At 39.1% G+C, this 14,558-nt stretch overlaps 1 protein-coding gene across 4 annotated transcripts in view; it reads right to left on the bottom strand.

Annotated features, from left to right (window-relative positions):
• Positions 1–8,111, bottom strand: part of robo3 (roundabout, axon guidance receptor, homolog 3 (Drosophila)) — a 161,409-nt gene extending 153,298 nt beyond the window's left edge. For all 4 annotated transcript variants that reach the window (XM_030154745.1, XM_030154746.1, XM_030154747.1 and 1 more), the window contains exon 1: positions 7,521–8,111. In XM_030154745.1, the coding sequence (XP_030010605.1) occupies positions 7,521–7,587 (67 nt within the window). In that variant the 5' untranslated portion in view covers positions 7,588–8,111. The remainder of the gene's footprint in view (positions 1–7,520) is intronic.
• Between the last annotated feature and the right edge of the window lie 6,447 nt (positions 8,112–14,558).

The following is a 14,558-nucleotide window of genomic DNA, read 5'->3' as shown; positions in this document are numbered from 1 at the left end:
GTCCAACAATCTTCAAATTATTGTGAATTCTGCCAAGAGTTGTCAGTTTGAGTTCCAGTAGGCCACCATTAACAAGCATCGATTTTCTCCACTGACTACACAGAGGGGATTTTGGATGGGGATTTGAAAGCATGGGGAGCAGAAACTGTACTGTATGTGGTGAATAGACTCTGCCTCTTCACTCTATTTTGCTGAAAGTGTTCTGTTTGATGAGAGCAGGAAGAGACAAGTGGAAATTGAGGAGAAAATATAAGAGGGAGGCAAGCAGCGGTAGATACTACATATAGGCTTAGGTGATTCATAAAAGAAGAGCAACTTCAGTAGAAACTCTTTAATCCTAGAAAGTTTTTGTGGAAAGAAGGAGAGTTTAGATCCTTTACGTATCAATGCAGCAGTGAAATCCTGTATGGAAAGTGTATTCATTTTAGTTGCACAATGTATGCACGTTTTTAAACCAAAGTAATGGTATTTAATACTGAAGCACCAGCATCGCGTTCTTGAAGACTGGACCTTTTCTTTCCATTAATTAACATTTCATTAGTGTATGTTTCCTCGCCCACTCCTATCAGAGAGGAAATCCTCGAGGGGCTCCAGGACGGGTCATGCCACATGGTTGCGGGTGGGCTGAACACAGCTGGGGGGAAACGCCATGGGTTTCCTGTCCCATAGCAGCATATTTCAGGATTAACAGGCTCCTATTAGATCTGCACTCAGGCTGCTATCTACCGACATCTGTCTGACCACATACCTCAGGCATGTCACTTTAAGCAAGGAAAGGGTCGCGACAGAAACTTCCTGAACTGAGACCATTTACCCAGAAGTAAAATCACTTCACATGTATATAACCGCGAGGGGATGTTTTGCATATCTGCACTGACTGACGGATAATTAGATTTAAGCTGTAGCAACGTGATCTGGATTTTAAACTCCCTTTCCATTCCAACTCTTAATAATCTAAATGAGGAGACCTATAATTTAGACTTTAGGATTCAGAGTAATTAATGACGGGGCACTTTAAGACATCAGAAACTATTCAGCCCATTGACAAGCTGCATAGTCATTTTGGCTTGGTTGAATGATTCAGCACAGCGCTCATAATAAATATAAAGTTTCCTTTCCCTGATGATACAGTGCTGACAGAGTAAAGAGAATGGGTTATGATAAGGTAAAATGAATGAGTTCTAATCATATACAAAATTGTCAGAATGTGTAATTGTAGTAATGACGAATCCTTTATTTAAATGTGATAGCATCACCCTCAATGGAAGAAGTGGATAAATGTACCCTTCACTTACTGTTGAAAAGATTTCAAGGAGCATGGGTCCTGACATATAATTAAGAAACTGTAGAAACGGATACAAGGGAGGAGGAAAAAGGACCAAGAGAGATGTTTTCAGATCCGGCTGCCTATCATACTCTAAATGCCACCACAGCGTTTGATTTTGGCAGTGAGTTGCACTTAAGAGATAACAAGTAGAAGAGGACGTCTAATTGCCTCGTCACCTCAGCTACATTCTTTTAATGAGCATTTCCTTTTGGAGCATCAAGCGCAGGCATCAGTTATCGAACAAGGCTGCCTCAAAGAACAAATAGCCAAAGCCACTCTTCCCGTCTTATATCCCCTAGTCACTATTTGTGTATCAAAACTCCCATCTCAAAAATAACAGGTATCTAGCGACTGCCACTTTTCGAAAAGAGCTGTCACTGCCAGTTCTGAAGCCGGCCATTAAATCATTGACAGCGGCTGTCAAAATCCCTCCAACACAGCGTCACCTTGATACACGGCTGCTGAAAATGATCCATTATCAGTTCGCTCTTTCCCACACTGAGCTTTCAAGTGCCAGGCTCTCACGGATGCATCCAACTTACCAGCAAAGTCAAGGCGGTGACAGCTCCGGCTGTACCCGTGGGCTTTGCTTTTGACTCAAAAGAATCTTGTCGTGCAAACCGGAAAAGTTTGCAGACAATAAAACGGCGGGTAAACATGAAGATCTGACTGAGTGTCTCAGTGGTGAAACTTAATGAAAACCATGCAGCCTTGTTAGACGGGTGGTCAGACACTGAAGAGACAAAAAGGAGGGGGTGTTTGGTAAAAACACTGCTGGAAAATCATTATTGTACTTGTGCATGTCACTTCAGCTATATTACTTTAGCTTTATTGCACAGAAAGCCCTAAAATGGCCAAATATTCACTGATTTCATTTTAATTACCACTAATTAAGTTTACATGAAACTAAATGGTAATAGTGAGTAGAAAATCCTACCTGCAGCAACTGTGTAGGCCTTGTCTATCTTATGGATTGTGTTAATACTGTATAACACCTGTATGGAAAGCCCACCTGGTTAGACATCTGGGCCTGACAGCACATGGATTACATTTTAATGTCTCTGACAAACCCAAATTTTGTTTCAGCCTGACTGAAATACTTGTTGATGATGCTTAATTACTTTCAGAAAAGCACATTTGCCGTGATCTGTAGCTTAAAGTACAGAATCATTGGATGCAAATGCGTGAGTGATCATACCTACATCACAACAAACACATTCGCAAATGTTTTTTCCTTTCATTCAGACACACAGAGTTGCATACAAAGGCCTCTTTGAAAGTATTCTGTCAACATTTCGGATGCGTCCCAATTTTTTTAGGGGAAAGAGGATACGGGGAAGGGGAAACGCTTCTCTGGAGGTGAAGTTGGCAGTTGCTGTCGTCAAGGCTGCGAGGATGTTTGATGGGGACATTTTGACACCGACTGAATTTATGCACATCACATCTTCTTTTTTTTTTTATTCACTTACTTTAATCTTCCGCCAATGACAGCACAGGAAAATCCTGCACATGAAAAACAAAGCAATAACGAATTTGGATCCTGCGCTTCATCTGTAGGGCATATATGAGTTTTTCATTTAAAATGCAAAAAACACCCACAAGAGAAAAGAGCTGCTGTGCATTTTACAGCTCAGACGGCAGCGACTCGTGGTTTTGCCTCACTATGTCTGTCTATTTCAGTGTTATGACCAGCAAAAAAAGAGGTCAACGTTCCTAAAACCACTGGAACTAATGTTGGGGGCCATCCATCTGTCTACAGCCCGAGGTGGGAGCTTGAGCGGTATTGTGCCGGGCCCCTCAGGCGGTCACACTTGAGACCTTTAAGGAGAGGGGATAGCTGACTTGTCCTGTCAGCACCCGCTGCTAAATAGAGTTCCTGCTCGGTTTAGTCCCGTTTTTCTTTGATGCCCCAATGTAGGAGTCCCTGGTGCCCCATGGTGTGTTTTTTTTTGGCCCTTAGTGGTAAGAATGTGCAGACTAGATAATATTATTAACCATTGCCATTAAGAGCGTGAGAGCAGAGTTTAGTTTTGTAGATGGCTGCGAAAACACCATACAGTTACATTAAGAAAAGTAAAAGTGACAGGGCATATTTTTTTTAATTTACCACAGCTGAATGCACAAATAACTTAATACTTCATCAAGAGGTGTCGTCAAAAATGGTTATGTAATGAATCTTCGGGACTGTGAAATTCTCTTATCAAATGCATGACTGTTCTGTGACAAGCAGGAATTCAGCCGCCACTTTTTTTTTGATTACTTATTACCGCTATTGCTAATTTTAGCAAAAAGGGGAGCCATGAAAAAAAAAAAAGAAAAAAAGATGCCGGAAATAGGCGACTAAGCTTCAAACGGCAATTTCAGCCTATGATTGCTGCCTCTGTGATGACAGGAAGAGGATGTTTAGGCCCACTGCTCACCCCTTTGAGTGCTACTTCTGTCAGTATAAATTAGGATTCACTCATAATTTGATGATTTCTTCTGCGTATAGATAATTTTAATGAAACACAGCGAAGCTTGCCGAGGTATTGACAACCCTAATTGATGTGTAAAGAACAGATGGGTAGGCAGGTGGAGGACGCGAGCTGGTTTGTTCTCCAAAGTGACTACAAAGCTTCCTCTGTTTCCTTTTTTCTCTGCTGAAAAAGGAGGCATGTTGTCAATATGCCAATAGCAAAACCTGTGCAACTGTATGATGCCCTACTGTGCTGCTATGAGTCATCCTTTTAGAAGCAGTAGCATGTCTGTCACGTCTACAATGTGGTAAAGACACAGCTTCTAAGCCCAACTATGGTATGTGGTATATTATCATGTGTTTGTTATTGTCACATTACATTTTCTAAACTAGATTACCCCTTTGCCGTGCGAATAATTGGTTCACATTTAGGGCTTGAGTAAGACTGAACTCGATGTGTTATAAAATCTGGGCATAAATACCGAAGGGTCAGTTCGACCTGAAGGAGTGAAGACATTTTATTTGCCTTTCTCAGATAACTCTAATCTCTTTCCAGAAACAATGTCCCAATTTCTGTGGATAACCTACAAAACTTGTGCCTTCACAGGAACTATTTTCTACAGAAAGACTGAAAAATAACAGATATTCACCTCTCCAAGTCTTATTCTGTTTGACCGATTTCTATCTAAACCAATAACACAGGCAGTTTCCAGTAATCTGAGTGATTAACAGGCTAATATTTAATTAGTATAAACAATAAAGCCATTTGTAAGACATAGATTCCTGTCAAATTGTCCATGACCGATCCTGTAAAGCGCTAAAACCCACTCCACCGTAACTCATTATGGATGACGGCATCATCTGAACGCCTCATGAGAAATGGCACGACCACAAGTAACCAAAGACAAGACTTTGAACAATGAGAGAGTTTGGTAATTGTGCTATTTCAGCCGACTTACACCCCACCGCACTTCCCTCCCTGCAGGAAATGGAGTTGTAAGCTCAGACTGTAATTACAGTGTGGGTATCCAGGTTTTGGCGCGGGCTATTTGATCTGGTTTCTGGCCTGTTTGGAGACATTTAGGAGACAACAAGGCAGCTGTTTGCAAGCCTCGCCTTCCACTCACTTCAATAAAGTGCATGGCAAACACATGGCCCTGCCGACGGTCGTTGGAGAGAGCGATGTGTTGACTGATGGTGACAGAGATGACTGGCAATAAGAGTGGAGACTCCAGTGTCACCTTACTGACCAAACAGTCTGAGGACCAGACCACTGAAACGCGACTCTGGCTCCACAGGAAGGGGGCCCTTCAGATGTGAAAAGGAAAGCGGAGAAAGGCAACTGGGATTATGACACTCTAGTCTAGTTAATCGTCTTTATGTGTATACCTCAAATCCATCCGTGCTTGTGCAGATCAACAGCTCGGTTTTCCAGATACCTCATCTATACAGTCGTGGAAAAAATTATTAGACCACGCTTGTTTTCTTCAATTTCTTGTTCATTTTAATGCCTGAAACAACTAAAGGGACATTGGTTTGGACAAGTATAATGATAATAACAAAAATAGCTCATAAGAGTTTAATTTAAGAACTGATATCTATCCATTTTCTATGTTTTTTTGATAATAATCAAAATCACTTCAGTTCTTACATCAATATCTATGGCATTGTACCGCCAAAAACAGCGCTTTTAGGCATTCCATGTTTTCTTTTCTGTCTATTTTAGTCACATGATACACACAGGAGTTAGTACTTGATTGCATAACCATTGTTTTTGATGACTTTGATGGTCTAATCATTTTTTCCGCGACTGTATTTGCACCTATCCTGGATCACACTGTTGTTCTTTCATACTGCACTATTAGTTTTTATACTTGCACTGTTGTTCTGTTCACTGTTTAGTTTCACAATACTTGTACAGTTTTGTTAAAAAACAAAAGTCTTATTCTTTATTTGATATTTCTATATTTATTCTATAATATGTCAGAGCTCAGGTTAAGGCCGAGTCAGCTTCCTTGTTTGTGTGCACAAACTTAGCCAATAAAGCTGATACTAATACCTCTGTCAAAAGTGTGAAATTCAACAAATGAATTTAAAAAATTATCTCATGGCTAAAAACAGTACATACTCTTTTTAAAGTCACTGTGTGCTTTGCTAAAGTGAAAATAAGTAGCTTTAATCCAGCCTTTGTAGTCCCAGAGGAGCATCTGGAGTCACTGAAGGAGCACTTTCACAGATGCTGAGTTCATATGCTCTGGGTTCGTAGCCAATGTTTACAGCCTTGTAAAAGACAGTCTCAGCAGTAGGGCAGGGCCCAAAGACACCACGCTGTCACAAACTATAACATCCCACTTGCGTCGAAAAAAAAGTTGCCTTTGTACATCACAGGCGGGGATGTTTCTGTGTGAAACACAAAGACATCGGTATGTTGACAGAGAACCTGTGGCCTACTGGTAGCAATTTACCTCCTATAAATCCGTGACTGATGGCTGACGTGTGGATCCGGCATCCAACCTGATAGAAGCATGTTTTCGTCATTGCGGCGGTGACTCAGTTTATAAGCAGGAGTCATACTCTGCGTTTGAAGTGTCTGTGGTGATGGCTTTCTCTACACATAGTTCAACACAAAATTAAAGAAACTGCATGTGTGTCTTTGCTGGAGGCATGAATCCCTGGCCTTGTGATTAAGATTGACTGTCAATGATTTCACAGCACTATGATTATTATTTCCTATATTACCGTGTATGGCTACTTAAATATATCAGCAGTGATTTATTTAGAGACTGCATCCATAAACACTCCATAATACATGCATCTCCTCAATATCAGTATCTTAATGCATAAACATTACAAAAAACACAAGATCTTGAGGCAAAAACACACACATCTGATTATAATACCATGGAAAAGTCACATTGATGCTTTGGTTATGGAAATATATGGATTTTATGTAAACTAAACTCAACAAAATAATGGTCTGTATGCTCTGCAGAATACATTTTATCCATCAAGTGCAGCAAAAAAAAAAAAAAAAAAATCACATAACAAAACTACACAATGCAACACGAGAGTGCAATCAGACTGTAATGGCACAACTGTGTGACACACTGCATCTGCTGGAGGCTTTTATTCAAAAATGCATTACAGCACAGAGAATGCATGCATTTTTAAGCAATGTGGGAATCAAACCCTCAACCCAGCACCACTTAAACTGCGGAAATGTAACAGAAACTGAACTCATCCCGCTGTTTATGCTTTGCAATTGCACTCTGCAGAGGATGTATATCACTAATGGGCCTAATAATAGAGATAAATGAGCGGGCTAGAATCACAACAAAGTCAGATTTCTGTGGGGAGCAGATGCTGGTGTGAAGCCCCGGTCCCTTGGGCAAGACACGCAGTGAAGCTGCATATGGGCTGCTCTGTTGTCTGCTGGTTTAAGTAGCCTTTTAAATGACATCATTCAGGAGGATTACTCCGATTTTGCGCATTAATTTAAGGGTTGTTGCATGTGTGATGGATAGAGGAACCCAAAATTGAGATTGTGGTGTTAGTCGGATGTACAGATAAATAATGGGGTTGCAAAAAAATGGAGCAATAAATGAGTGAAATGTGAGGGGAATGACTTTTAGAACCCCTGGGAGTTTGAGAGACCTAGTTTGGTGGTCACTGATATGAAGCATATAGGCTCCATCTGTGCAAACATCATCCAAACCAGCCATGCCAGATCAAACTTACCATATGCCAAAGTTCTGAGCACAAATAAAACCAGCAGGACAGCCACAGTCGGACGGTGCTCCATCATATAGTCAGATCTTTCATAGGTAAATGAGGTTGATCACAGTTTGTTTTTATTGTTAAATCAGTTTGTCAAACGAGGCTGTCCAGCAGCGCCGATATATCCAAAACAGAGACGCACGGTCCCAGAGAGCAGCCTACGGGATGAAACCTCCACGAACAGCATCCAACTCCACAGGCAGCATTTTCAGAAGCTGCAGACTCAAAACCCACGGTCAAACATCCCACGCAGTAACTTTTCCACCGAGTCTAAATCCTGCGGGACGTGCGTAAAATGCGAGCCGCAGGTGATGAGCGAAGAAGCGGCTGTGAGTGTCAGGCAGCGTCCGCTCAGCCGGTCCCGTTCTTTATTGTTATTTTTTATATTTTAACTTAATATTTCACACAGGAAAGAAAAAGAAATACTCAAAGCGGATTCTCCTGATCGTGGATTAGTCCTAAAGTGAACCAAGTGAGAGGAAACTTGGTTGTTTTTGCTGTTACGCACTGCGCTCCACTCCTCCTTTTTGTGCGTCAGGATGAATCCGCTCCTCTGCTCCGATACTACCAATGAATTACTACAGCCTCAATGCACCCACACGGCCCCGGAGCCACAACACGGACCAGCAAACACAGCCACAGTCCCACGAAGGGCTTCCGGATGACACTTCAGAATAAGACTACGGCTCATTCAACCGTACTGAGATAAAACCCAACTGTGCCATTTAGATTTCCTTCAGAGATATTTATTTTATTTTATTCAATTTTCCCCATTAGATACTTTAGCTATATTCCCTAAGATAATTCAGTTCTTGATATTTTATACACTGCTGTCATCAACAATAACACCATAATCTATCAGATTAACTACAAACATATGATGCTTTCCAACAGGTTAAAAGCAAAGCAGGGTTGTGGTCATTTTAGTTTGTTCTGTATAATTCACTATATCTTTGTGGGTGAATACAACAAAATGCATGATTTCATTGTGGATTTATGTGGTTTTATTCTGATTCTTATTATTATTATTATAGATAAGTAGTTGCATTTGTAGAAATCCAAAAGGTTCAGATGTTAAGAAATAGCAAAAAGAAAAAAAAAAAAAAAACTTTCATGTGACACCTAAAGTATCATTGGATTTATGATCTATATGCATTATTTATCAAATAAATAAATACATAGATATGTTAAGATTATCATGTTGTAGCCTTAATTTTCACGAAAAGCATTTGCTGTAATATCAGGATATGTGTAGCTTTTTATTAAGTATACAGACCAAATAATAATCATATTTCACCATAATATGCTCCTAACAGTGACACAGACCTTCTGCTTCACTTATTTAGATTTTTTCCCCTCATGCTTGTGGAGTTATAATTCAATTGTGATCATTTTCCGGGAGCAATAAATCACATATATACAAAGAATCAATGTATGTCACAGCTAAACCCTGTGGCCAGGCCTTATTCTGTCCATTCAATATTCAGTTATTGCTTGTGCAAGTGTGACTGTTGAGTGTTTCTATGACATGAGTTGTATTTTGAAGGCAAAAGACACACACTTCCGGTTTAGCAACAGTTCATTTCCTCTAACTTCATCGTCCCAGTACTGCTCTCTTAAAGGGGCAGTAGGTTATAAACAATGCACTATATGTGTGTCCCACAGACTGAATATAAAAATATATTTACAGCTTTTTAAATAGTTTTTAGATCACCTGTGAATTCAGTATAGCAGCCCTTTACAACGACATACATTAGTTGGCTCTCGAGTATTTCCAGTGTCCTAGTTTTTTTTTATTGCTATTCTTTCAAATACAGCTCATTTCCTTATTAAATCCGTAAAGTATATATTTATTGAGTCTTTTTCCAGATATTTGCTTCATGTTTGCTTTAAAAGTCACATTTATAATAAACGTTTTACCTCTTTTTCACATAGGTCCAATATTTTCTTTCTATTTCCACCAGTCCTGGACTTGCTCTGTATTTATTCATTCAGCATTTACATGATAATAAAGCAAAGGTACACAGATTAAAATGCACTGAGTATTTATTCATTTGTTTTCATTACACATTAATTAGTATATTATTAAGACATGCCTATAGAGACAAATGTTGAGCCTCAGTAAATAGGCTTAAGAAAAGGAAAACAAAAACAAAAACAAAAAAACAACGACTTACTTGGATGTTTAATATGGGCTAAGATTCTCTAAAATGGTAAATAGATGCTTTTCTTTTTCAGCTTTGACTTAAATCTATCACAGTTTAGGTTTACTTTCCTATTTCTTGTTTTATCTTTAACAACCAACGTCTTATAACAACATGAGTGACTAAATAAAATCATCATGGGTTAAGGCAGATAACTGGTGCATCTGGAGCGTGACTGTAAGTATTTTCATTAGATTATTCTGTTCTATAGTTGAGCACAGTTTAACCCATAAAGACCCAGTGCTACTTTTGTGGCAATTCCAACATGGCTTTTTCTTCATATTTAACTTTTCTCAAGTGATTTATCGCCATTTACTCTAATATTATGCTGTGTGTTTTGCATTTTTAAGTAAATATCAAACATTTTCCTGAGTGTAATTTACTGATTATGTAGCTGTTCATTGAAGCTCAAATTAAAGCTGAGGGTTATTATATCAGAAACACAGAAAACTGAAGAAAATGTGACTTTTTCATTAAAATCTATCATTAACTGAACATAAACCTAGTGTCTCCACCCACTGTCATTGATCAAACTCTATGGATTTTACTGGTGAGTCAATGTTGCAGAAGATGATGATGTTTCCATGGTAACTACAGAGCCTCTGAACGTCCAAATGGGTCATATCTGATGATAAACTACATTTTACACATTATTTGTATTGATAGGATTAGTAGATCAAAAGGTATTAAACAGTTGCTATCAGTAGATGGGTTTTGGTCGACAGTGGATGTTTGGGTCTTTATGGGTTAAGATGTTAAAGGTGAGTAACGGCGTCCAAGTCTCTTCTTAATCCGTGAGATTCTACCAGGATTAAATCCATTTATAAACAACCTTTCCTCATTGAAGTCACAATATTCAATGTGTTGCAAATGCCAACATTTATCTTATAACCTGTATCTCACCACAGAGCCATGACTTATTTTGGCAGCAGTATGAATCCAAATGCAAATTTGTCTTACATGTGAAAGACCTTTGATCGTGCCGACCGTGGTGCTATGTATACAAATCAGGCAATGGAAGACTCAGGCACAAACAGATACAAACAAACCACGCACACCACTGCAAAATGTCACTATTTATCTGAGCGCAGGCTTCCCCTGCACTTGATGGAAAGCGAAAAGCAATATTACTTGTGCCAGGAGATATGGCAACCTGCAGCCAATGAAACCTGACATACCAAGAACCACAATTCTGCAATGGAGCAATAAGGAATGATTGGGTAGAGTGCTGTTGAGCTGAATAAATATTAGGGGTCAGACAGACCTAGTAAACACAGAGCTCTTGACATTTATAGAAATGCATTGCATGGTGGTATGCATCGAGCAGTGCATACTAAGATGAGATTTAACTTGGGCCACCACCTTGTTTTCAGCATCAGACAGAAAAAGAAATAATTTCACAATCACAAAAGTAACAGACCCTGTTGTGCAATAAATACTCTCATTTTGGGTTAACAGAAGCCCTGAAAACCAAGCAGCCCTAAACACCCCTGATATTTCTTTCATGTTTTATGCATGTACATGTTTAATTTAATTGCAGAAACTGATTAATTGAGCATCGCTCTGTGATTGAATAAAACATGATGAGGCCCTCCACTAAATGCATTTCCGTTCGCCTGTGACTGATGCTGCTACTTTGGTGCCTTCGTCAAACATTTGGCGTAGCTGTCAGTGGAATCAAGCACTCCATGAATTTAGACTAATTATCCACATTAGGTACTGAATTACAATGACAGCCCATCAGTGCGACGTGGCGCTGTGCAGCACACTTGCAGCTGAGCTATAGATCATAGAATTACACCCTCTCACACACAAAGGGCTAGTTTTTATGAGGTGATTTTTGCAATTCATTTGGATCTATTGTATAGGCTTTCAGAGTTGGCTTTTGGGAAATGTCAGAGTTAAAAACATTTCCTGGCAGCACTATGAAAAGCCATCCTCTATGATCGAAAGAATCCAATTAATCGGAAAGGTTTGAGCGGTCAGTGAGTTTTCCTTTCTTTCACTCAAGGTTCATTTATTATACACCGGTATATGAACAGTATTCTTAAAACCAGTGGTGTAGTCCAGGGTATACGGCAGTATACAGCGTATACCTACTTATTTTTAAGTCAGCATTGCATATATACCCACATCTGAATCCCCCCGATGCTCACCATTCAGATGTATCTGAGCCAAATTGCTCATTTTTTCTCCTAGGATGGTAAAGCCATGACCTCTGCCTCTAACTGGCTAGTACTCGCTGCCTTCACTGATTAGATTGGTTAACTTTAGGCATGAGAACTTGATGAGCCAATCAGAGGCAGAGTAGGGCGGGTCTCAGGTGGCACAGGTGGCAGTGCCACCCCAGTTGATTGACAGGTCACTGCACATCTTGTTGAAAGATGTGAGATTATTGGAAATGCAAACAAGAAAGGCAGAATAAACGTATTTCAAATGAGTGGCACGTATTGAGAGAACCTACTTTCATGGAATACATAATTATCAGGTAAGTTTTAAGGTGGTTTCAGAATGAGTCACTGTTTTAAACTACTGGTCATATGATTGCACATTGAGAGGAAGAGATTTTGTCGCCAATAGTTAAACTGTGTGAGTAGGCTAATGTTATGAAAGGCTAATGTTATCCTATGTTTGCCTCATGTTGAATACATTTGACATTCAGTAAGGCCAGTAAAACCTACAAACTGCTCCTGATCAAGTAATGTTAATTTTATAATAATGAGCAAATACTACTGCCAGATTTTTGGGTAAACTAAATAGAGTAGTTTTATATGGCACTGTTTCTAAAACAGGACATTTTTTTCTGCACTATTTAAAAAAAAAATTTTTAGAATATAGCCACTTCTCCAGGGACCACTACACCACTGCCTAAAACATACAAATAATAAACCTGGCATCACTATTTCACATCAGTGGTAGCTTAACAGAGCAACAGGAGATCATGTTGATGCAGAAACAATCACACACTACTCTAACATTATTAATTACAGCAGATCTATCGCAACATCTTAAACCGAACATGAAATGAGCAAAGTCAGACACACATTCAATTAAAAAATCCCTGTTCTTTATGTAATGCACTTACCAAGTGGGTTTTTGCTTCATAAATAAACTAATGACTTTAAGTGAATTGAGACTATGATGTATAGTGGACCTTTAGGCTGCTTTTTTTTTTTTTTTTTTTTTTTTTTTGAGGCCTTGCTGCCACAACAAGCAATTCCATTATTCCACAGTGTTTAAAGATGATTAAATGACTTCATAGAAAAGAGACTGATGTTAAATGTTCACTTTTTCCCTTAGAAATAAAGCCAGACTTGCAGAAGGACACTAAATGTACAGCTTGCGATGATATTTGGACTTACAACATTTCATGTTGTATGCAAGCCCTGAAAATTATTACAAAAGCAGCATATTGCTCAGTTTGGAGATACAGCCGTTCCATATTATTCTGCTTGAAGCACACTGTGATTTTAACCTAGAAAGACCCAAACAACCGCCATCAACCTAAACCACCTTCTGATCTAAACTGTTTAATTCCCGTTGATCCACAAATCCTATCAATACATGTTAATAATTGGTGTAAAATACAGTTTGTCGTCTTTTCATGGTCATCAGATATGACCCATTTGGACATTCGGAGGCTCCATAGTTACCGTGGAAACATCGTCATCTTCAACAACGTTGACTCACCAGTAAAACTCATGAAGTTGGATCAATGACAGTGAATGGAGACACTTGGCTTATGTTCTGTTAATGACAGATTTTACTGTAAAAGCAAATTTTTCTTCCGTGTTCTGTGTTTCTGATATTATAACCTTCAACTTTAATCTGAGCTTTAATGAACATCTACACAATCAGTGAATTAAATATAGAAAAATACCTGATTTTCACTGAAAAAAATGCAAAATAAAGATAATAATAATATAATAAATGGTGATATATCACTTAAGAAAGGTTAAAATAGAGAGGAAAATTCATTTGGGAAGTGCCACAAAAGTAGCACTGGGTCTTCGTGGGTTAAGGTCAGTGCATATCTAACACTCAACAGCATAAAGAATTTCGAAGAAAAAACTTGCGTATTTACTAGATTCAACACACAAAGCAGCCATTTAATGCTGAGATGTGAACCACGTGTAGGTCAAACCTGTAGCACTGTGATTCATGGACTGTCAAATAACAATATTTCCGGTCCAGGGACACCTATAGATATGATTCACCTCGGTGGTTGAAATAATACGTGACCTTGGAGGTATTCATTAAATGAAAAAGGACACAGTTCAGTTGTTCAGACTTTATTTCTTTTGCGGATTATAAAAACCAGCCTCTGTGATTAGTGGTGCATCTGTGCCCTCCCAGAGGACAAGCACTGACCGTCCAAGCACAGACGACGACAATAATTGCTTCTACTTGGTGTGTTCTCAGTTTGATATTTGACAACAAGTTTTAAGTACTGCAAAGACTGAAGGAATGTGGATGGGGCTGCGCCTATAGAACAAAAACTTGCAATAAAATAGACACAGACTCCAAAAAACAGTGGCAGTTTTGTTCACTGCAAGAAGGCAGACAGGACTCTTTTGTCTTTAGAAATCCATATGAAATTATATACTGTTCTGCCGACTACATAAATGACCAACATCCTCCAGGAGACACATTTCCATTCTGGAAATAAGTCACCACAAACCATGTACAAGCAACAGTGATTGCAGCTCTGATATAGCTGGGAGTATTCAAGAGGCAATTTTGCACACTTACAATTAGAGCTGATAAAGTTGAGGGATATGTACGCCCACAGCTG

This window comes from Sphaeramia orbicularis, chromosome 14, assembly GCF_902148855.1.
Source record: "Sphaeramia orbicularis chromosome 14, fSphaOr1.1, whole genome shotgun sequence".
Lineage (NCBI taxonomy): Eukaryota > Metazoa > Chordata > Actinopteri > Kurtiformes > Apogonidae > Sphaeramia > Sphaeramia orbicularis.
Note: the sequence above shows the minus strand (reverse complement) of the source record. Positions and strands in the feature narration are given on the sequence as shown.